The 22,917-nt window shown below is 43.8% G+C and overlaps 4 protein-coding genes across 5 annotated transcripts; 2 read left to right on the plus strand and 2 right to left on the minus strand.

The window, feature by feature from the left end:
* Window positions 1-516: 516 nt before the first annotated feature.
* On the minus strand, window positions 517-3,297 carry LOC4349513 (probable NADH dehydrogenase [ubiquinone] 1 alpha subcomplex subunit 12). Its single transcript, XM_015759035.2, has 5 exons — window positions 3,155-3,297; window positions 2,833-2,859; window positions 2,617-2,708; window positions 2,193-2,302; window positions 517-820 (listed from the first exon to the last, which is right to left on the minus strand). Exons 1-5 carry the CDS (start codon window positions 3,241-3,243, stop codon window positions 656-658), a joined length of 483 nt encoding a protein of 160 aa, XP_015614521.1. The 5' UTR covers window positions 3,244-3,297; the 3' UTR covers window positions 517-655.
* Window positions 3,298-7,324: 4,027 nt separating this feature from the next.
* LOC4349514 (protein WRKY1) lies at window positions 7,325-9,505 on the plus strand. 2 transcript variants are annotated; one of them, XM_015758273.3, is made up of 3 exons: window positions 7,403-7,928; window positions 8,005-8,536; window positions 9,043-9,505. In XM_015758273.3, the coding sequence occupies exons 1-2, from the start codon at window positions 7,549-7,551 to the stop codon at window positions 8,522-8,524; spliced, it is 900 nt and encodes a 299-aa protein (XP_015613759.1). In that variant the 5' UTR covers window positions 7,403-7,548; the 3' UTR covers window positions 8,525-8,536; window positions 9,043-9,505. The 2 variants fall into 2 exon arrangements, with proteins under 2 accessions (XP_015613758.1, XP_015613759.1); XM_015758272.3 differs by lacking the exon at window positions 9,043-9,505 and having other exon boundaries at window positions 7,325-7,928; window positions 8,005-8,766.
* A 2,522-nt stretch (window positions 9,506-12,027) lies between these two features.
* On the minus strand, window positions 12,028-13,889 carry LOC4349515 (uncharacterized). The gene is made up of 3 exons (XM_015757594.3): window positions 13,562-13,889; window positions 13,395-13,479; window positions 12,028-12,363 (listed from the first exon to the last, which is right to left on the minus strand). Exons 1-3 carry the CDS (start codon window positions 13,855-13,857, stop codon window positions 12,274-12,276), a joined length of 471 nt encoding a protein of 156 aa, XP_015613080.1. The 5' UTR covers window positions 13,858-13,889; the 3' UTR covers window positions 12,028-12,273.
* Window positions 13,890-14,747: 858 nt separating this feature from the next.
* On the plus strand, window positions 14,748-17,787 carry LOC4349516 (protein NRT1/ PTR FAMILY 8.3). The gene is made up of 5 exons (XM_015758832.2): window positions 14,748-14,893; window positions 15,137-15,203; window positions 15,480-15,697; window positions 15,852-16,408; window positions 16,825-17,787. The coding sequence occupies exons 1-5, from the start codon at window positions 14,846-14,848 to the stop codon at window positions 17,642-17,644; spliced, it is 1,710 nt and encodes a 569-aa protein (XP_015614318.1). The 5' UTR covers window positions 14,748-14,845; the 3' UTR covers window positions 17,645-17,787.
* Window positions 17,788-22,917: the final 5,130 nt, after the last annotated feature.

The following is a 22,917-nucleotide window of genomic DNA, read 5'->3' on the forward strand; positions in this document are numbered from 1 at the left end:
TCACAAACTCAGCAGCAGTCTTTCTTTCCCTTTCCCTTCTTTATTTTTTTTTTTGTTGGGGGTGAGCCTTCAGCAAATATTAGCAGTAGGGAGCTACTCCATTTGTCCATAAATATAAAAAATTTTAGTTGAATGCGACACATATAATGAATCTAAATATGAAGCCGGTCCAAATTACTAGGATACGTCATATTCAATCAAAATATCTTATTATTAGGAGTAGCCAGCAGAAAATATTCACAAACAACACATGCAGACACTACACAATGAGTCGTGGCAGCCGCTTCCGCCCCAATTTCATTCCACCGAGACGAAGCCAACCACGTAGCCAGTAGCCCTCTCTCACATCCAGATCCAGCAGCTACCAGCCCAGTCAAGGACGGACGATACCGACGTTCTATCACATCACAAATCCAGACAATCGACAATATTTCATTTCAGCAAACCAGCATTCAACCCTCGTCCATTCAATGGGGACGACGCTCCGCTCCATCAAAAATAAACAAACATATCATATGGGAATTAAAACTCCATCATGTTCTTCCATTCTCAGGTAAACAATCCTCAAGACAACATTATTCAGATTCAGCCCACCGAGCCGGCTGACTGTTGTTTTAGACACCAAATCAAATGACACACTGGATCAGTGCCTTAATTAGGTTGCCTCTTCTTTCTTTGGTTCCCACGGCTGGTACCTCGTCCAGTCCCTTTGTCCTGGGTTTAGAGCATGCCCCTTGGAGTGGTAGATCAGTTCCTCACCCTCGCCGGAGAAGTTCTCCTTGTGATCCACGATGTACGCTTTAGCATTCTGCTCCAGTAGCTGCCACAACATACCCAAGTATGTCAGAATCACCTTTCCCATCCAACCACAACACCCACCCACATTCCCAGCAACTATTACCAGTGGCAAAGCCAGCAATTTTTGGAAGCCTGGGTGGTGCTCAACCCTAATGAAAACCAGTATGATCAAACATGTCTATAAGCTCAAATTTCTATCGGAGTCACAATTTTGTTATAAATTTATGATCCAATGAGTATATAAATTCCAGCAGATTTTCTAGTAGATAAAAAGTAGATAAGCCTAATAAAAAAGTAAATGAAGTCTCTTCGGAGACGCGAGATAAAAAAAGATAAATGAAAATTTATAGAGTAAATTTCACAAAACTACATATTTAGTTTTAAATTTATCAGTTTATCACAAAACTATAGATTTAGATATATGGTCACAAAACTATAGATTAAGTAGCAAATTTATCAAAATTACAGGTTTAGTGCCAATTCAATCATAAAACTACAATGTTTATAGCTCCAATATAATGGTAGTGCTAATGATTTGACCTCTAAATTCTGTAGTTTTGTGATAACGTCGATATTAAATATGAAGTTATGTGATACTTGGCCTTAAATCTGTAGTTTTGTGAAATTTACTCAAATTTATACTACATCATAGCATCATAACAACTCTGCAAGAAATATAAGATAAAAATATTCCTTTTGTATGCCTTTCCTGGGCTATGGGATACATGCTGGCTGAGTAGACTGTGGGCCACATCAACATGATTAACTGAAGGTAACTAAATTAGGCAAGGATGACCTTGGGCCACCGGTTGCTACCTTCATGCTGTGGGACACAGCCAAACAGGCCTGCAGCTTGCTACCTGGCACCTACAACTAATTAACTTGCCAGGGAATCTAATCAAATCGGTGTTGTTTTATCACTAGGCTAAATGGTTCAATGGCGTTAAGCCTAGGCAGCTGCCCGGGAGGTGAATTCACCGCTGAATATTACATAAGAAAACGCCTAAAAGGTAATAACATTTCTAAGCATCACACTGGACAGTACAAGTAACAAGCACCACCAGAGTTTTCATCATATACAGACTGCAGTAAATTCTAAAGGCTCCCCTGTTTGCTAACTTAACTAAACATGCATGTTTGCTCATTTAGCCATGGGAAGCAATAACCAAGATTTGCCCTTTTCAGATAAGCTTTCCTTGACTTGTCTGGACATTCGGTTGTTTCACTTTTGATGCCAAATTTGTGTCTACTTGTTTGGTTTTGAGGGCAAGACATTTTTTTTCCAAGATCCAAATTCCTAAGTCAGTGGCATACGATAAAGCATTACCATAACCTATAGTTATGTCGGAGGACCAAAGCTAGGAAACACAGCCAACACAAAGAAGAAAACTTGCCTCGTCCCCAGTGCTGTCGGTGATGTGGTGCAGCCATCCATGCCATTCAGGGGGCACTTGGGATGCATTGTAGCGCCCTTTCTCTGCATATTCTACCCACCTGTGCCTTCCTGCAGGGTTACCAGTATTTAGTTTTGTAGAAAGCACCTCTCTTTGGAGGAGACAGAAAGTAAGAAACGTTACATTACTACAAAGACATGCATACCAATCAAGCCCAGGGTGATCACTTATGAGCAAAGTTACAAATCTCAGAAGTGGAAGAAAAGAAAACAAGATGGCAAAAAAAAAAAAAAGCAAAACAGGATAGCATAGCATGTCTTGTTGTGAGAAGATAATTGATGCTACTCTAGTACATTCCATGATTGAAATGAATTAAAATTGCATAATAGAATAAAATGTAGCGTATGCGAGAAACCTCACTCACCATACTGAGTGTCATGTAGTTTTTCATAATATTTGTTGCCGAACTTGTCTACTCCTACAAGTGTGGCGCCGATATTGTGGATTTTAGTTTGCCTGAAAAGAGAGGATGATAATTACTACATTAGGCTGCGGCGACCTGTGGGGAGACAAACAGACACATCCAGATATGTGTAAAAAAAAAGAATAAACGGAGAGCTAGTAAGAAGGGGGAACTTACAAGAGGTTTCCATCCAGAAGGCATTTGCTGCAAATGATACAAAAGCGATATTCAGTTTGATGGAGCAAGCAGATGGTATCGAGAAATGCAGCGAAAAGAAAAGCGAGGGTCGGATAGCCATTGGCCAATCGGTTGGGCTGGGCGGCATGAAGCAACAACCCTAATCGAGGGGATTCGGTGCTGAATCGAAGGGGAGAGGAAACTAGTATGGATCGGGGCCTAATTAAAGAGGAGAAACAGGTAGCGGACGGGACGCATGGAGATCCGGATCGGCGCCCTGCGTAGCATAGATGGAGGAGGAGAGGGGTTATAGGTAGCTTACAAGTAGCCTTCGTCGCGGGCATGGCGGAGGAAGTTGGAGAGGCCCTTCTCCCGGATGCCGTTCAACACGCCACGCACCACCGCAGCCATGGCTCCTCCTCCTCCTCCTCCTCAATCTCTCTCTCTTTCTTCCGATCTCCTCTTGGGTTCCTGCGGCTGCGGGTCGGAGTCGGAGGAGGAAGAAGAGGAACATGGATGGGCCAACCACCCACCAGACTTCATCTGTATGGGCTCCTCATTCACCTGGGAGCCCATTTCTGGGATGGGCCGAGTTTTAGGCGCTGCCAAAACTTAATCCAAATCACTTAGTATACTACTCCAGTACAAGTACTCCCTCCGTTTCACAATGTAAATCATTATATCATTCCCACATTTATATTGAAATTAATGAATCTAGACATATATATTTAGGTTCATTAAAATCAATATGAATGTGGAAAATACTAGAATGATTTACATTGTGAAACAGATAAAGTAGTAGATTATTAGAAATCTCCAAGAGCTCCCTAATACCAGTTCTAAAAGATAAATTATAGGAATCTAATCTAAAACCATGTCTTAAAGAGATATCCAAAGACGGTCCCAATATTTACTGACACCCAAAACCATTGATGAAATCATGGGAGGATTTTGCCGCTCGCACCTTTTCTTCTCCTCTCGTGACAATCTAGAGTTGTCGCATCCTGCCGAGCGCTCCTGGTGTTGGTGACCCTCCGTCACAGGGGCAGTGCTCAGAAAGGCATCGACAAGCTCGCCTCTGCTCCGACTAGTGTGCGGCATCCATTCCGTCCAAGGCGTCGCTACCCCTCCGTCTAGGGCGTCGTCGAGACAACCAAGAAACCTCATGTGTTACTCTGTAGTGCCCTGCCGCGAGATGGCCGAGCCCTGTCTGCCCTCCTCGACGCGCCTTGTAGACTTGCTGATGCCCACGCTGTCCGCTGTCGCAACTGCAAGGCATGCACGAGATCGTCCTGTTGCACAGCATAGTGAGCCGCTAGCGTGCGATTGGTTAGCAGCGCCTAGCATCGATCCCTCTCTTACCGGAAAAATAAAAAGACATAAACGGTCGAAGCAGAACCTACTTGAGATGATATGGCATATTTTAAAGTTGGTGGAAATCAAATTTAGGGGCATTCTTGGAGTAGGAGGTGATATTTGGGCCCAATTTTTTTGGGACGATACTAGCTAATCCAAGATTTTTAGGAGTAAAATTTTAAGATGCTCTTACATCACTACTTTTTTTTTAGAATTACACAGTACAACACAGACACTCGCGACGCACTATTAATTTGTGCTTATATTCATCTTCTTTGTATTTGTTTGGGGGTTAAGTACAACATATGCAGCTCACTAGGCAACCATGTTATGTACAGCTAGCTACAGATCGACCAATAATATGATACTGTGTATGATCGCCAGGCCATATCATTATAGTAATATATGCAGTGGAGAATCAAACAACTTTCTGTTCCTTCCATTCTTGATGCAAGTCGCCATACGACTACTGTAGTGCACTAGTGATGATTGTTATATCTAATTAGGAATATTATACACAAACACACACACACTTGAATTGATCAGTTACTAGCCTGCACTGCATGCAGAGGAAAGAAAATCACACTCGATCGATCAGTACCACCAGTTCTCTGCGAGTAATGTTTTTAGTTACTCCTCCATTCCATGCCTTGGATGCATTAATTAGGTTCGACCAAACTGCTCTCATCTGTAACGATGTGCGGCAGTGAATTGAATGGACTCCATTTGAATTATAATTGGCAGTATATATTAAGAAAAGCATTTCTAAAAAAAAAACTATGGATGTGGACTATTGAATTTGTTTCCATGTAAAAGAAGAGAGTGCTAGTATTGCAGCCTAATTATTAATCTCTGGGTATATACGGCTGGTTTTTGCTGGAATAGCCGAAGGAGACCATCCAATATTATTAAGATAGGAAGAAAATGTTACAAGAAAAGTTTTACATTGACAGTTGGCTATCAAGCAAGGATGTACACCAGAGCACACGCCCCGGATCATGTGCCAACCACCTAAACACATGCTACAGAGAGGGAAGCCGGGCACCGAATTGGCTATCGCTATGCGAGACCGATCACCACCACCACGGAACGAAGACTCTAAAAATTACGCCCTCAAGAGGTAAAAATTATGCCCTCAAGAGGGTCGCGACACCGAAAGACGCCGTCGTCGTCCGTCCAAAAAACTAGACAAGGTTTACACCCAGAGCTCTTTGCTAAGAGAGGAGGGGTACCTCAACAGTGTCCTCTGGAGGGTTAACACGCCCAAAAGTATGATCATTGTTGGCCCAATGACTTGGGCTAAGCTTTCGCTCGGAACCCCTACAACCCCTGCCTCCATGGTCCGTCGCCCAACCCTAAACCACCATCCAAACATCGGCAGGTTATACTAAACATATACGGCCGGTTATACCACAGTCCATGCACTTGCTGATCTACTGCACATACTACATATGCTCTGAGTTTTAACTCATGGGGTTGCTAGCTGCTAGCTTAATTTAATCGATCCTTGTCCATTCATTCATTCTACCTTGTCGTCTAATCCTTGGAAACGAGAATCCAACTCTAGCTACTCTAGCTAGCAGTGTGGCAGCTCCAAAATGCATTTTGTTTGATTAATAATTTTTACAGATATCTACACAAGAATCATGGGTCAGGCATACATATATACTAGTTGGCAGCCCGCCCCGCGTCTTTGCCATGGGTTTTATAGATTTATCGTCAAACAAAATCATAGTTTTAAATGGTTAAGTGCAACTCTATGTATATATAAAATATATGATAATGTGGATTTATATATGCCTTATGTTATTACAATACCATTCATGTTTTGTTTTTTCAAGTGTCATTGTGTATTGTTATAATATATGAATATTATCTTCATGCGCAATATGGGTATCGTTGTAGTTAAACAGTTTGCATCTCTCTACCCCACTCAAGTTTTTTCTGAAAATGGATTCAGGTAACTATACCTAATAATTATATGCAACCTTATCATGCATAATAAAATAAAACATACATATTAAACAATAACCACATATTATATCCGGAAAACATGGTGTTATGCATAAAATATGTAGCAGTGCTACGTGTGACTATGAGGTGGAGCAAAGGGAGGTGAATAGATGGATAACTAATAAATGATTGAATTGAATGAATAAGTAGCTTCTTGGTTCAGCGGTTGTTATCTTTATACTAATATGATCTGATGGCTTAAAATTGTTGATTATGTGGCTTTATAGAAGTAAATGCTTCTTAATGGGTACCAACTATATATAAAGATAGGATATATATTCAGTACTACTTAAGTCCAAGGGATGCACATCCTATGCAATACTGTTGATATAGTAGCAGCGGATGACATGTGGGCCCGGACAATCCCCACTAAATTCCAAGTATTAATTACAATTAGCGGATGACATTGTAATCGTTCGATATGATTGTCGATGAACTACATGCACACAGTTTAATTAATCTAGCTAGCTGTACTTGCAATTGCTTGCATAATCATCAGATATATGATGAATTTCTCATGTAAAAAGAACCATGCCGTCCGTCGAATTAAAGGTACTATGGAGTATAGCTTTTTATCTGGAGGGCATGCATGGATATGCCTCTTGCTGTTGATGAAAGCTGCCTAATCATGCATATGGAAAAGTACACAAGATAGATAGCACATCGACAGTGAGGATCGGATGAATTAATTGGGGGAGATACAGTATATGTATATGAATGGATGGGTGAATGGATTGATACCTGAGATCGCCATGGCCATGCACCCATCAACAATTGTTGATCAATCTATTTAGGGTCTGTCTGTCTGACAGATATATCCATCAATCAGTCCCGTCCGTGCCCGCCGACCCACTCAAAGATCAATCAAAACAATAACTATGCATCAAAGTAAAATTAACAGGGTGGTAGTGAAAGGAAATGGAAATATATATACATAAAGCCTAAAAGGAGAGATGAATGGATGATGGAGTAACTCTAGTATAGCTGTAGGTGAGTGACACTAGTACTCATCATCATCATCATCGGTTGTTGTTGATGTATGACAAGACTAGCTATTACCTATCTCTTGCTAGCTATATATCGCACTATCTAGCTTCGATCGATCGATCGATGGGGATGTGGGGTGTGTTAGTTCCTTCGTCTTCTTTCCGTTGTGCTGGTATATATTCATATATGCATGCAAGGGCATGGCATGGTGGCCACAATATACTCTAGTTAAGTCGTCGTCGTCGTCGTCTTCTTCTTCAATACTATATACATATAATCCCTGTCCGGCCGGCCTGATTAATCTCCTCTGGAATTAATATGGAGATCTCTTGCTAGCGAGATATATAGCGTCGATCGACCATGTGTGACAGCTTGTTTTGGCAGTCGTCGGCCGACCAAGGGGACCTCTCGGATGTGGTGAGGGCCAGCCTTCAGCTGCAGACGGCGCCTCGCCATCAGGCTGCATCGCCGCCGTATGTGCACCTCTTAGGAGGAGGAGGAGGAGGAGGAGAAGACCAGCTTGCAGCAGTGAGCCAACACGCTGAGCAGCAGCAGCAGAGCATGGTGGATGCTTCTGCAGCTTGCGACCTTCTCCATGCGCTGTTGCCACCACCACCAGTAGTGCAGGTGCAGCAGCAGGGAGCGTCGAGGACGAGGACGACGATTGAGGAGGACACCACCGGCGACGGCGAGGAGTTATTTGCTGGTGCTCATTATGTCGTTCCGCCCATCAAGCGAAGGTACGTAGGTATTCTTTAACTTCTTATACTGGAGTAGTACCTAGCTAGCTGTAAGGATGTATATATATATATACAGGAAGAGCCAGACGAAGAAGGTGGTGTGCATCCCGGCGGGGGCGAGTGGCGGCGGCGGCGGCGAGGTGGTGCCGTCGGACCTGTGGGCGTGGAGGAAGTACGGGCAGAAGCCCATCAAGGGGTCGCCCTACCCTCGCGGGTACTACCGCTGCAGCAGCTCCAAAGGTTGCTCCGCCCGGAAGCAGGTGGAGCGCAGCCGCGCCGACCCCACAATGCTCGTCGTCACCTACACCTCCGACCACAACCATCCATGGCCAACCCACCGCAACGCCCTCGCCGGCTCCACCCGCCCCTCCTCCTCCAACTCATCCAACATACGCCTCCAAGACAGTACTCCAGTTCATCATCAGAGTCAGACTGGCCACGATCGTCTTACGACCACTCACCTCAAGCAGGAGGACGTGATCATCTCCCCCTCCCTGCTGCAGCCCGACCACCATCAGCTGTGTACCATTATTGACACCAAGCACCACCTCTTGTTTCATCAAGACTATCCTCACAGCTTCGGCTTGTTCGACTAGCCACACTTTCTTGTAAGCTACTAGTAGCTAGCTAGCTACTTTACCATCTATATATAGCCTAATGTAAGCTAGCGTACGTGCTTAATTACTTGTTACAGAGCACGCCACAATTGTTAGTTAAAATGTTACTCCCTCCCGTCACAAAAGGAATATCGTTTAGAATGCCTCCACATTGCACAATCATGTGATGATTAATCTTGGTGATGAACAATTATCAAAGTAAAGTATTTATTTAAAATACAGTGAATAGTTTTTTTTATTGTGGACGGTTTTTGTCGGCTCTAGGAGTCCAGTCAAACCGGTGGTGTTCGTGCAGTCTAACTGGAGTGCCCGACGGTCGAACCGGCAGACTCCAGGAGGGAGTCGGTTTTGGATTGTTTTTGTGGAATTTATAGATTGTTTCATGTATATGAGTTCTAGATGGTTTTTATTCGTATGTGATACTATTGTGTGCTGATGTGAATCAAGTTGGTGCGAACTTATACTCAAATATGAAATTTTTTGTTCTTCATGTGTAGGTGTTAGTTGAGGCCATGGGAATGTAGCTGGTGATGGATTGGGACTTATCACGCTAGACAATGGGATGTTCAGGCTAGAGAACAATGCATGTGGAGGTGAAGGTTTTCATATGACATACACGTAGAGTTGTGCCTATGGAAAGATAGGTCAAATTTAAAACGGAGTCCAAGTTTGAGAAGATTGGAGTGTGGAGTTGTATGGTGACATTGTTTGCCTGGTTTGATAGGTTTCCTATGTTGATTAGGAGTGCTAGTTCTAGTTGGATTCGTGGCTAGGGGCAGTAATGTTATGGGTATAAATAGAAGACTGGTTGAGACTAGAAGGATATCAACGTTTTGGGAGAGGAAAGTTACTATTTGCTTCGGGCCTAGTTCGTGAGTTGAGAGGGAGGAGTGTTTTAGATGCAATTTATAAACATATATTAATGCAATAAAGTTGATCTACTTTCAAGAGTTTCTTTGATATGTTTTTATTTGGATCTCAACGGTCACATCGACGGCAAAGCGGCGGTCCAACTGGTGGTGCGGTGGTGGTCAAATCGGCGGTATCCACGTCTATAGACCGGTGGCGTCAGGAGGTTGTAGCGGTGAGCAAGGCAGCCAGATCAAAAGAGCATCGTCGGCCAAACCAGCGGCATCTACCCAGTCAAATCGAAACACACACGTCGGTCAGACCTGATCTTCATTAAATTTGAGGGTAACTTTTTAATTTTGCAAAATAGATTTGGTTTTTGGTGTTCCTACCATTCACCCCTCATCTAGTAGGCTTAGTTCTTGTTATTCAATCCTTCGAGAAGTTAATTTGACTATAAGGCTTCCTCTCCCTCCTTCCCTCCCGTTCCTCCTTGTCTCGTCGGCCGAGACGGGGCAAAGCCGCGTTAGAGGCGAACGGCGGCGTTGACGTAGGCCCTAGCTAGCACAGGTCGTGGTGGGTATGGAGGCATGATGGCAGTGACAACGGAGGTGGTGGGGGCATTCTGAGAGGTGGAAGGGTCGACGGTGGTAGCTACTAGCGGCATACGAAGTGGCAGTGCTTGGGGCCTAGGTGGCGATGGCGGTGTTGGTGGTGGTGCTGGCAGTAGTAGCGGTTGGCTTGCTTGGTGGTGATGGTGGTGGCTGATCAGCTCAGCGGCGCGCTAGGAGCAATGCCAAGGGTGGTGGCAGAGGTTAGGGGTGAAGACGACTCGATAGTGGCGACTCTCCAAACAAGATATGCTGTGATGTTAGCTCGGCGAAGGTTGTGGTTTGTGATGACAATGGTGTTGTGGCGGCAGCTCTCCAGCGAGATAAGCTACTGCAGCTCGACGGAGGTTGTGGTTTGTGGTGATGACAGCGTGGATGCGATGATTCTCTAGCGAGATAAGCTTCCGTGACTTGTCTGATGTGAGATTCTACGGTGACAGCAGAGGGGTAGCATGATCGCTTTTGTGCGATGTGGCGATGACTTTTGGTGAGATAAGCTGCGGTAGCTTAGCGGAGGTGGTATTTTACGACAACAACGACATAGCGGCGATGGATGTGCTCATGCTAAGGGGGGCATTGATTGTCCGTCTGGTATGAGGCTGGTGCTTGGTGATGTCAAGGCAGCTGGGCGGACTAGTCCTGGCCCCTTCCTTTGCTCATGGCAGAGCAAATGAAGTTTTTACGGTTGCTACAGTGTCAACGAGAGAGTGTGCAGGTAGAAAGACATGCTAGCTCCACATCCGATGTTTGAAGTGATGAGGAAAAACATGAAGTTAGTGTTTTTGTCTTTTCTTTTTGGTGGTTTGTTTTTTTAATCTCGATTATGAGATGTGGAGTGTATGTATTTGTGTAATCTTTGGTTGTGTATATCCATTTATAGATATAGAAACCGATTCTCTATCCATTATTATGAAAATGATGTGTCGATTTTGGACATATTAAAATATTTGTAGCCAAGTTTATCCGAGCAATAGATTTCATATTATAAAACCTTGGATTTATACAAAAGAAATTAAATAGTCGTATTAACTTTGAAAAGTCCAAAACCCATTTTCTTCTAGTGACTAATTGAGGGAGTAGTAGTATGATCCTATTACCCTGTTATTTTTACTGAAACAAAAAAAAAAGCCTTTTGCTGCTATATGATAATGAGGAAAATTGAGGCAAAAAATATTTCGAGAAAAAAAAACTATCGATGCTATAGAGCCAACTAATGATAGTGAGCAAGCTGCATGCCGAAATTAAAGGTCAGTTTGATATGTAATTTCACGCTGACGCTGTTACCAGCTTGGTTGTTCTCGATCAATGTCTTGATTCAACATTCTACTGAATGGAGAGTGATATGCATAGGGTAACTAGCAAACAAGCTAAATCGATTATTAACAACGACGTGTGCCTGAATCTGGATCTCTATATATCTCCATCACTTCGCAGTGTCCCAATCTGCATTTCGTAATGAATGAGATGGCGATATTCAGTCCAAAGGACACTGTAAACCCCACAAAAGAAGGGAAGAAAAAAAATTGAAAAGAAGGAAAAGAGAGATGGGCACAGGCTGAAAGGAAAACCTGAGGTCCGAAAGCTAAGATAAAAAGCTCAAACGACAAGAAGAATCTTGTTACCACAATGCAATCCCTGTTGCTGCTAGGGTGCTAGCTGATGAGACTGGACAATGTAGGAAATATATAGCGTCTTGTTGATTTTCTCGACCAATTCCGTCTCAAACACTCCCTGGAACTGATGATCAACAAGGCACATCGTGTCCGCTATGCTCTTATCTTTAGGTTTATGTGTGCATGATGTAGTCATCATCATCATCAGTAACTGAATTCAGAAACTCAAAATCGCCTGGCGATGATCAACGGCATTCACCCTCGAGCAGAAAATCTACTGGCCGCAATCTGAGAAAACAACAACTATGCCTTTGTGTGACCAGAGTGTCCATATCTAAACTCTCAGAGAAATATTGCCATGTTAAAAGTTGGCCTGAAGCTTGGATGAAGACGTTAAGTAGAATCGATGTGTGTGCAAGACCAATTTCTTCACCAGCAGCAGTTATCCCACTATTATGCTGAATATTGTACATAGCACAAGACGGGTGGGCTTTATCAGCCAGATTGTGCAGAAAACAAAACCAGATGAGAATGCATCAAACAACAATTGGGAAAAAAATAACATTTCAAATCAGTGTGAGGAATGCAGTAGTTGGCACTCAGTACTCATCAATCTGTCTCGCATGCCAAACTCCATCATGTCTGTCCTGATTTCCTAGCTGCAGAAGTTGAGCTTCTTTATCACTTTTGCATAAGCTAAGTGCACTAATGCAGGCTTCCGAAGTCTTCTTTTCGCTTCCTTCGACTGCAACAACATAAACAATAGCATCACATACAAACTCGGTGTGCACTGGCCGGCAGTACCAGCTAAATAACATAGTGAGTAGAAATGAGAAGTTAAAGTGGCTATGAGTAACTTTGATCATATAAGAAAGACATGGATGCATCAATGAACTTTGGAAAATGTTTAATGAGTTCTGCAATTGGCTATGTGGAAATGAGTTTGATTCGATTCTGTGTAGCGTATAGGAGGAGGAAGGGTAGCTCAAGTGGTGTTGTCAGATTTTGTTACAACTTTTTGGAGACCGAAGTTACAGGACAACTGAAAGGTTTACCGAATCGGTCCACTATATTCATCTCTCTCTCTCTCTCGGGCGTGGAACCAATAGATTGGCGTTGGACTATGGTAAAACTAATCATATCGAGGAAGAGAAAATGGCAGGGCAACCATGTTTTCATGATGAGACATATGTGGTTTTGCAAAGATAACAGAGCAGAGAGTTCACCATCCAACATATAACAGTAACAAATCAAAATTTCCATTTAGACAGCATAAATCGAAAGTTTGGTACTGAACACTGGTACAAGCAACAGGCATTCAAGAGAGAAGTTAAAGTGGCAGGAAAGGCATGGGGGAGAAGAGAAGATGGTCATTATGATTTTCTGGAGACTGAAGTTACGGGACATCTAAAAGGTTTACCGAATTGGTCCATATTCATATCTCTCTCTCTCTCTCTTGGGCACGGAACCAATAGATTGGCGTTGGATCATGGTGAACTACATATTGAGAGAGAGAGAGAGAGAAAATGGCAGGGAAATCCATGTTTCCACGATGAGACATATGCGGTTTTGCAAAAAAAGATAGTAACAAAGAGCAGGGAATTCATCATCCATGATATAACAGTAATAAACTGAAAAATCATGATACATCATTATTAAATCGAAAAATTAGGTTTCACTAGGAAAACAATTGGATACGTACAAGCAACAGAGAGATGATAAGGTCCTAGGCCTAGCAGGAAAGGCATGGGGGGAAGAAGATGGAAGATGGTGTACCTTGAGGTGAGCATTGTGGCGCTTGCCGGCTCTCCACCTGCGGACCTGGCCGTCATTCATGACTCTGAATCGAAACTTCATGGAGCTAGTAGTAAAAAAGTAGTAAGTGAGAAGTTGATAATAGTGATTGAATGATGGAAGAGAGGAGTGGAAGGAGGGATGCGTACGAGGGGGGCTTGATCTTGTACTTCTTGACCTTGGAGGTGGTGGGCGTCCGTGGCGCGCGCGATCTGTCCTTGGCGGCGAAGTGGCGCACCTGCTGCGTCTGCCATTGCATCGGCGGTGGGGAGGAGGGATGGAGACCCAGAGGAGGAGTCAAGAGGTGGTGGCGGGAGGAGAAGGGCAATGGCCTGGGGCTGGGGATGAGGTGCGCCGGAAGAGGGCGGTGGGCAGGGGCGGAGACAGAGGAGGAGAGGAGGCGGCGGCCGAGGCCGAGGCCGGCGGCGGCGCACCACCGCCGCATCGTGCAATGCCTCTCTCTTGTCTGTTGTTGTTAGGGTTTGTTCGAGAAGGGGAGGAGTCCAAGAGGGATCGAGCGACGAGAGAGATGAAGGCCCATATTGCATCCAGCCCAATTGATATCCGGCCTAGTGACGTGGGCCCAGTTAAGCCCATCAGTCTGTGTCGCTTTCTCGTGGCTGTCGTGGGTCACCAATCCTTTTCCCTTATAAATATATGTATAAATAATTGAAAAAGAAAATAAAAATCCCCACGAGGTCAAAACAGCAGCTCACAGGTTGCAAGTGGCAGTGGAGTAGTCATCAATTTTCCGTGGAGTATTGTATTTGTATGCTACTACCTCCATAGTTTTGCACTATTTATGTTCAACGTTTGACCGTCCGTCTTATTTGAAAAATTTATGAAAAAATTAAAAACATTTAGTCACACATAAAGTACTATTCATGTTTTATTATCTAATAGCAATAAAAATACTAATCATAAAAAATTTTCAAATAAGACGGACAGTCAAACGTTGAACATGAATAGTACAAAACTGCACTTATTTTGGGACGGAGGGAGTAGTATTAATTTACTACTCTATCCGTCCCAAAATATAAGTATTTTTATCACACTAATAAATCAAACATTTTTAACTTTGACTATTAATAGAAAAAATAAAAAAAGTTCAATCATGTAAAATTGATGTTACTAAATTTATTATTAAACAAACTACAGTTTTTTTACTTAAAACATCTCGTTTTTATAGTATATACTATTGGTCAAAATAATATAGATCGTATTAGAGTCTAGAAATGCTTATATTATAGGGTGTAGGGAGCAAGTTAATGAGGTGACAGAGACCGTGACGATGCAAGCCGACAAATACAACTACTAGGAGTTGGGGTCTTGTTCGCCACCATTACACCATTCCATTCCAGTGGTAGAAGATCCGAGATCGAGGAGGAGGTGAGGAGAGGAGCAAGAAGAAGAAGAAGAAGAAGAAGAAGAAGATGGGCATGGAGAGCGGAGATGCCCAACTGCCGCTGCTCCACCACCAGGTTCTCTCTTTCTACTACTAATATATATCCCCAATTCTAAATCCTTCCTAATTAAGCTTTTCTTTGCTTCCATATGATCGGCAGTACTAGTATATACTCCAACTCCACGGTAGAAAGGGAGGGGAGGGAAGGGATTAATTTCCCATTGGATTGGATTGGATTGGATTAAATTGAGCATTCTCAATTTCTCACCGCCCTGTATCGATCAGTACTCACTGTCTTCCTCCCTCCCTCTGCTTGCAGGCTTCCGCATCCAATCAGCACTATACCAAGCCCCCCTTCAACTGGAAGGCTCCTGCTCTTATCTTGGGTAGGGTAACCCCAGCCCCCACCCCCTTCTTAATTAATTTATCTTCCTCCTCGATCCACCAGTCGCATGGATCTATCTACACATACATAATTAATTAACCATATACTCCTATGAAAAATGAATATAACGCCTTTCCACACTTGTCAGAATACTTGTCTTGTGATTGCAGAACAACTGTCTAGTTAAATCTGCCAATTTGGCATTTTTTTAAATCTAATCACGGACTCCATAGTTGTATCCTAATATAAATACTTCATACATCTTCATTCATTGTAGCCTTTGAATTCTTGGAGAGCATTGCCTATGCTGGCATCTCCCTCAACTTGGTCGTTTATCTTGGAACCGTCCTCCATGGAACTACCGCCTCTAACGCAGCCAATGTTGATACATGGAACGGAACCACTTTTCTTACACCGGTGCTTGGAGCCTTCTTGGCTGATACATACTGGGGAAAGTACAAGACCATTGCCATCTCTACAGTTTTCTATCTTATTGTAAGTGCATCCGCCATGTACTAGTATCGTTTTGTGCATCGTTTAATACTAGCTAGCTATCTAGTAGTAATTCCTCTCATTTGCATTTGCATGTGTTGTGCTCATGCCATATAAGTATGTACTATCTGAGTTATATATGTCCACAAACAAACAGGGGTTGCTTGTAATTACCGCCTCTGCTGTCATCCCATCACTACAACCTGCTCCATGCAATGGGAGCTCATGTCCTCCTGCAACAGGGTTTCAGTATTTTGTCTTCTTCACCGCGCTCTACCTTATTTCGGTTGGCACCGGGGGTGTCAAATCAGCATTACTCCCCTTTGGAGCTGACCAGTACAACGATTCAAACCTCGAAGAGAGTAAAAAGAAGCAATCTTTCTTTAGCTTGTTCTTCATTGCTATCAACCTTGGAGTGTTCATTTCGGGCACTGTCGTCGTTTGGATACAGCAAAATGTTGCTTGGTCTCTCGGATTCGGCATCTCCTCAATATGCCTTGTTGTTGCCACAGTTGCCTTTTTGGCAGGAACACCAGTGTACAAGGTCCAGCTTCCCAGTGGAAGCCCACTCAAGAGTGTTGTAATGGTTTTTGTTGCCTCTTTTAAGAAGAGAAAACTGGAGGTTCCTGCCGATAACGCACTCCTGTATGAAGGGGATGATGCTGATTTAAGCAATGGACAATCAGTCAAACTAGCACATACTGATGGTTTCAGGTACTTCTGTGACTTAATCTTTATATACGCTTTGCAATTCAAGGCGAACATATATATAAGCTGGCCTTAGGTAGTTCTTGTTCTTCTTCCTCTAAAAAATAGCTGATATAGTTGTAGTTGTCTTGAATTTTTTTTCTTTCGAGAACTCATCACTTTATTTATAAGATTAAAAACACAGTTCAAGGGGGGACGACGTCCCAGTGTATCGCCGCAGTAGATAGATTGTACAAAAAAAAAACAACAACACTACCCATTCATAAGGCAAAAGCCGACTGAACTAAGGAGTGAGATAAACCGAACAACAGTAATGGATGGGATGATCGACAGGGGGCTGTGTCACTTGTCCTGAATTTTGATAATCTTAATTTGTGTAAAAGGTTACTTTTGGATATAGACTTATATTTGTTTCATTTCAGGTGGTTAGATAAGGCGGCAGTGGTTTTTGAGGAGGTGGAAGAGATAAATAAGGATGAGGGTGGGGGTGGAGGGTGGCTGCAGTGTTCGGTAACGCAGGTGGAGGAAGTGAAGATTCTGCTGCGGATGCTGCCGATATGGGTGACCAGCGTGCTGTACGCGGCTTCCTTGGGTCAGACGGCCACCACCTTCGTGCAGCAGGGGAATGCCATGAACACCAAGATCGGATCCTTCTCTGTCCCGGCGGCATCCCTCAACTCCGCCGAGGTCATCTTCATGATGATCTGGGTGGTGTTCCAGGACACGGTGGTCGTCCCGATCGCCAGGCGCTACACCGGGAACCCCGCGGGGCTGACGCAGCTGCAGCGGATGGGCGTGGGGCGGTTGCTGGCGGTGCCGGCGCTGGCGGTGGCGGCCGTGCTGGAGACGTGGCGGCTGCGCAGCGTCAGGGACGGCGGCAACCTGAGCATCGCGTGGCAGCTGCCGCAGTTCGTCATCCTGGCCTGCTCCGACGTCTTCTGCGGCATCGCTCAGCTGGAATTCTTCTACTCGGAGGCCCCCGTGTCGATGCGGAGCCTCTGCTCGGCCTTCTCCTTCCTGGCGCTCTCGCTGGGCTACTACGTCAACTCCCTCGTCGTCTCCATCGTCGCCGTCGTCACCACCACCTCGAACAAGGGCTGGCTCCCCGCCGACCTCAACGACGGCCATCTGGACTACTATTTCTGGCTCTGGACGGGGATCAGCGCCATCAACTTTGTGGTGTACGCCGCCTTTGCCAAGAATTATACCGTCAAGAGACTCGCCGTCCCGCACTCGCACTGATCGTCTCCCTCATCCACCCAACACTGCCTTGTATTATTCCAATCAACCATTCTTGTATTATTATTCCACTTGATTCGTTGAGCATGTATATAAACCAAATAAAAAATAAACCAAATAAAGGGCTGAATCCATGCATTACCTTCTGCAGTTTCTTAACAAAAATCTTTTTTTAACGGAAAATAGCACTAGAGTGCCTTTTTATTGAATAGAGCAGGAGAAAATACAACCCCTAGGGGCAACAGGAAAAAATCTTTCAGCTTTTAAACCAGATCTCTGCTAGAATTACGTACATCCTACCGAGATCCATCAGCAGACCAAAACTATGAAAACACGCATATTCCCAACTTGTGAACATTGTATTACTGTTAGGGCTCACAAGGATTCACTCAAGCACACACACAATTTGGCAACACTATGATAGTTTCCTCTCAGATCCAACAGGATCGAGCCGCTGCCGCCTACGCCTCCAATTGCCAATTCAATGTCTTAATTCAATTCAACAGTATTTAACTAACACCAACATCACGCCAGCTCACATGCGAGCAAGTGACTCACGCAACCCAGTCTGGGCCTTGGACCTTGGTATTGGGCCTCCTCAGACGAGCTGAACGACAGCCCCAAGTCTTCAGCTTGTCTTCCTGCTTCTTTTGCCTTCTCAATACTTGGCTCCCTTCTCTTGTCCTTGTCTTCTTCAGGATCACACTTCCTGACAAGCCCTTCCCCTTGAAAATTGGCTTGTCCCCAAGCCAATGCAGCTGGAAAACGGGAACGCAGATCCTCCATATCTTCCCAAGTGGCTTCCTCTGGGAGAGAATCAGACCATTGAGTTAGCACTTGAGTGACAGTTGAATTACCTTTCTTAGCCAAACGCCTGTCCAAAATATGCAAGGGAAACTGCAATGTAGAAGTATCAGTGGGCAGTTTGGATTGAACAAGACCAGAGAATCCAACAGCGGACTTCAATTGGGACACATGGAACACTGGGTGGATAGAACTATGAGGTGGTAATTAAAGTCTATAAGCCACACTGCCCACACGCTAAATCACTTGAAAAGGCCCAAAATACTTGAATGATAATTTGTGATTAGCTCTGACAGCCACAGAAGTCTGTATATACGGCTGAAGTTTCAAGTATACCCAATCACCAATAGCAAAAGTTCTGAAACTTCTTTTCTTGTCGGCAAAGTGTTTCATTTGCTGCTGAGCGCGGTGAAGGTGTTGCTGTACAAGTTGTTGCATCAACTTCTTTTCCTTGAACCATGTATCCATCTCAGGAATAGAACAGTCTGAAATACCAATGCCAAAATGGTTTGGGGGATGACCATAAAGGACCTCAAATGGAGTAGCATGAATGGCAGAGTGATAGGATGTGTTATACCAATACTCAGCGAGATGCAACCATGCAGCCCATTTGGAAGGAACTGAATGAACAAAACAACGCAAGTATATTTCCAGGCATTGGTTAACCCTTTCGGTTTGACCATCGGATTGAGGATGATATGCAGAACTGAAATGTAACTTGGTGCCAGCTCCCTCAAACAAGTGTTCCCAAAGTTGGCTAGTAAAAACCTTATCTCTAAAAAAAATGATAACCAGGGGCAAACCATGTAACTTAAAGATATTTTTCATGAACAGCTTAGCAACAGATAGAGCTAAAAATGGGTGAGCTAAGGGAAGGAAGTGACTGTACTTAGAGAATTTGTCTACAACAACCAAGATGCAATCAGAATGCTCAGACCTGGGCAATCCTTCATTGAAATCCAAGGATATAGTTTGCCAAGCTCCTTCAGGAACAGGGAGAGGTTTAAGGAGGCCAGGGTACTTTGCTCTATCAGGTTTGGCCTGGAGACAAACTTGGCACTGGTGAACAAAGGTTTTTACCATTTTCTTCATGTTTGGCCAAGCAAACAGTTGTTTGATTTTCCTATAAGTAACTAGAAAGCCAGAGTGTCCCCCAATGGGACTGTCATGCAGTGCAGACATGAGTTGAAGCTGTAAATTATCATTGTTACCAATCCAAACTCTGCCCTTATATTTCAGTAACCCAGCAGAGAGAGAAAAATGCTTCCTGGAAGTTGGACAGACAGATAATTCAGTGAGGAATTGAAGGGAAAAGGGATCCTGAGCATACCCTTTTGTTACTTCTTGCAACCAGAGTGGGGTGGAGCTGGAAATGTGATACAATTCACTGTTATCATCCTGAAACTTGCGAGAGAGAGCATCAGCTGCAGCATTACTGGTACCTTTTCTGTAACAAATTTTATAATTGAGGCCAAGGAGTTTAGTGAAAGCTTTATGTTGCCAGGGTGTGTGTAACCTTTGGTCAGAAAGGTGCATAAGACTATGATGATCAATAAGGATAATAAACTCCCCCAACTGCAAATAAGACCTCCATTGATCAACTGCCATGAGGATTGCCATGCACTCCTTCTCATAAGTAGACAAGCCTTTTGTTCTTGGACCCAAGGCCTTACTAATGAAAGCGATAGGATGATTGTCTTGTGATAACATAGCCCCAATACCAGCTTCAGAAGCATCAGTTTCCACAATGAAGACCTTCTTGAAATCAGGCAAGGCTAGGACCGGGGCAGTCACCAGAGCCTACTTAAGCTGGTTAAAAGCTGAGTCAGTTGCAGTGGTCCACACAAAAGGAACATCCTTCCTCAAAAGATTTGTAAGGGGCTTACTAATGAGACCAAATCCCTTCACAAATTTTCGATAGTAACCGGCCAATCCCAAGAAACCCCTTAATTTCTTGATAGTGGTTGGTACTGGCTAGTTTAACACTTCCTGGATCTTGCTCTGATCAGTATGGACACCGGTAGCACTGATGGTGTGGCCAAGATAAGTATGTTGTTGTTGAGCAAATGAGCACTTGCTCAATTTAACCTTCCATTGATGTTCAGACAGTAAGGCTAGTACTTGGTGAATATGATCCAGATGGGACTCAAAATCAGGGCTGTAGATCAAGATATCATCAAAGAACTGTTTTCAGAGTATCATTCATTGCACTTTGAAAGGTAGCCGGAGCTCCCGTCAGCCCAAAAGACATTACTATGTATTCATAGTGTCCAGTATGAGTTTGGAAAGCCGTCTTATACTCCTCACCAGGGGCCATTCTAATTTGGTGATACCCATCTCGTAGGTCTAACTTAGAAAACCACTTAGCCTGAGATAATTCATCTAAAAGCTCATCAATGATTGGCATGGGATAAGTACCCTTGATGGTAATGGCATTTAATTTTCTATAGTCAATGACAAGTCTCCAAGTACCATCCTTCTTCTTGACCAACAGAGCTGGGGATGAGAAAGCACTGTGGCTAGGCTGGATAACTCCAGATTTCAACATATCAGAAATTTGCTTTTCAATCTCATCCTTAAGAGCAGGATTAAAGCGGTATGGCCTCAAATTAACAGGTGTTGCCACAGGTACAAGAGGAATACTATGGTCACAATATCGCTTAGGAGGGAGTTCAGTAGGTTCTGAAAAAACATCCTGGAACTTGAGAAGTAAATTATGTACTGCTTCAGGCATAGTGTCACAGATTTCTGAAACAGAAGATGTCAATTGGACCAAATACAGAATAGACCCCTTTCTAGCCATACCCAAGCATTGTTCAGCAGAGATAGCATTGCAACTGTTAGTCTGGGAAGTTATACCTTGCAACCTGACAGGCTGGTTGTTAACTTGAATTTCCATCCATTTCTGTGACCAATCCACCTGCATAGGACTGAATTGCTCCAACCAGTCCATGCCCAATATGATATCATAGCCACCCAAGTTCAAGAGTCTGAAATTACTAGAGAAAGAATGCCCTTGCATCCACCACTTACAATTAGCAATCTCATGGGAACATAACAAGGACCCACCATCAGCTAGTTGCACAGACAAGGGCTTCCTGAGTGGAGAAACACCCACCATCTTAGAACCAACTGTTTCATCCATAAAGGAATGAGTACTGCCAGAGTCTATCAGCATCAATAATTCAGTACCCTGCACCCAGCCGATGAGTCTGATAGAACGAGAGGATTCAGTCCCCCAAACTGCCTGTTGAGAAATAGACATCAAATCTCCCACTTCATCAATTTCTTGTTCTCCACCAGAAGATTCAATTTATGTAGGAGATTTTGAGTGTAAAATATCAAGAAGCTCCTGCACAACATGTAATTGCACTGCTGTGGCACATTTATGATCCTTACCCCATTTTTCACCACAGGTGAAACAGAGCCCTTTAGACCTGCGATAGGATTTCAGAGCTGACAGTCTGTCATCTCTTGCTCTTGCAGCTTCAGTGCCCCTTCTATCTTCAGTAATTTGAGGAGAGAAGATTTTCTGGGGTGTGGAGGCCTGTCCAACTATCGGGGCTGGTGAGTTGTTTCTAATCATAACTGAATTGTTTGGTCTCTTGTAGCCCTGGAACTTAACACCTTCCATAGCCTCTTCCTGAAGTAATGCGACTGAGCAGGTTGAATCCAAATCTTGTGGCCTTTGAACCAAAACTACCATTCTGATGTCACTTCTAAGCCCTTCAATAAACTTAGTCACAAAGTAAACAGGCAACAGGGAGTTGTAATAAGCTAGCAACTGATGCATCAGACTATCAAATTTTTCCACATACTCTGAAACACTGCCCTCTTGCTTAATATGGAACCATTGTCTGATAAGAGCTTGCTGCCTATCCTTAAAAAATCTGGAGCATACCAAATCACACAAAGACACCCAAGAAATCCCACTCATCTGATTTCTAACAGATTGAAACCAAAAGGCAGCATTACCAGAAAAATTGAGTGTTGCAATCTTAACCCAGTGAACTGGCAATATTCCATAGACATCAAAATATTGTTCACAGTTTGACTTCCACATTTGGGGGTTATCACCAGTAAATTGAGGGCAAGTCATAGGAGGAATAGCACTACTTAGATTCATTGTCCCCATTCCGTTACCAAAAGTGGGTGATGCCGAATCGCAATTGAAAGGAATAGGGGAAGGGGAAAATTTCTCAGGCGTACCATTAGGAGTAAACATTCCCGCAACACCTCCGAACTGCTCCTCCTTAGCTCCTCCTTGAACACCCGAAGCACTTGCAGCAGAGAATGGTTCAAACTTGACTTGCCGCATCGTGTTGCCTTCCAGCTGCTCGACCTTGGTGCTCAAGGACTGCAGCGACTCACCTAGTTCTTCCACCTTCTTCTCCATCGCCGGTATGCGGCCCTCGACCGTCTTCTTCAACTCCAAGTAGTCCGCCCTGGTACGCTCCTCCGCCTCCATCCTC

The sequence above is a fragment of the Oryza sativa genome, chromosome 10, assembly GCF_034140825.1.
Source record: "Oryza sativa Japonica Group chromosome 10, ASM3414082v1".
Classification (NCBI taxonomy): domain Eukaryota; kingdom Viridiplantae; phylum Streptophyta; class Magnoliopsida; order Poales; family Poaceae; genus Oryza; species Oryza sativa.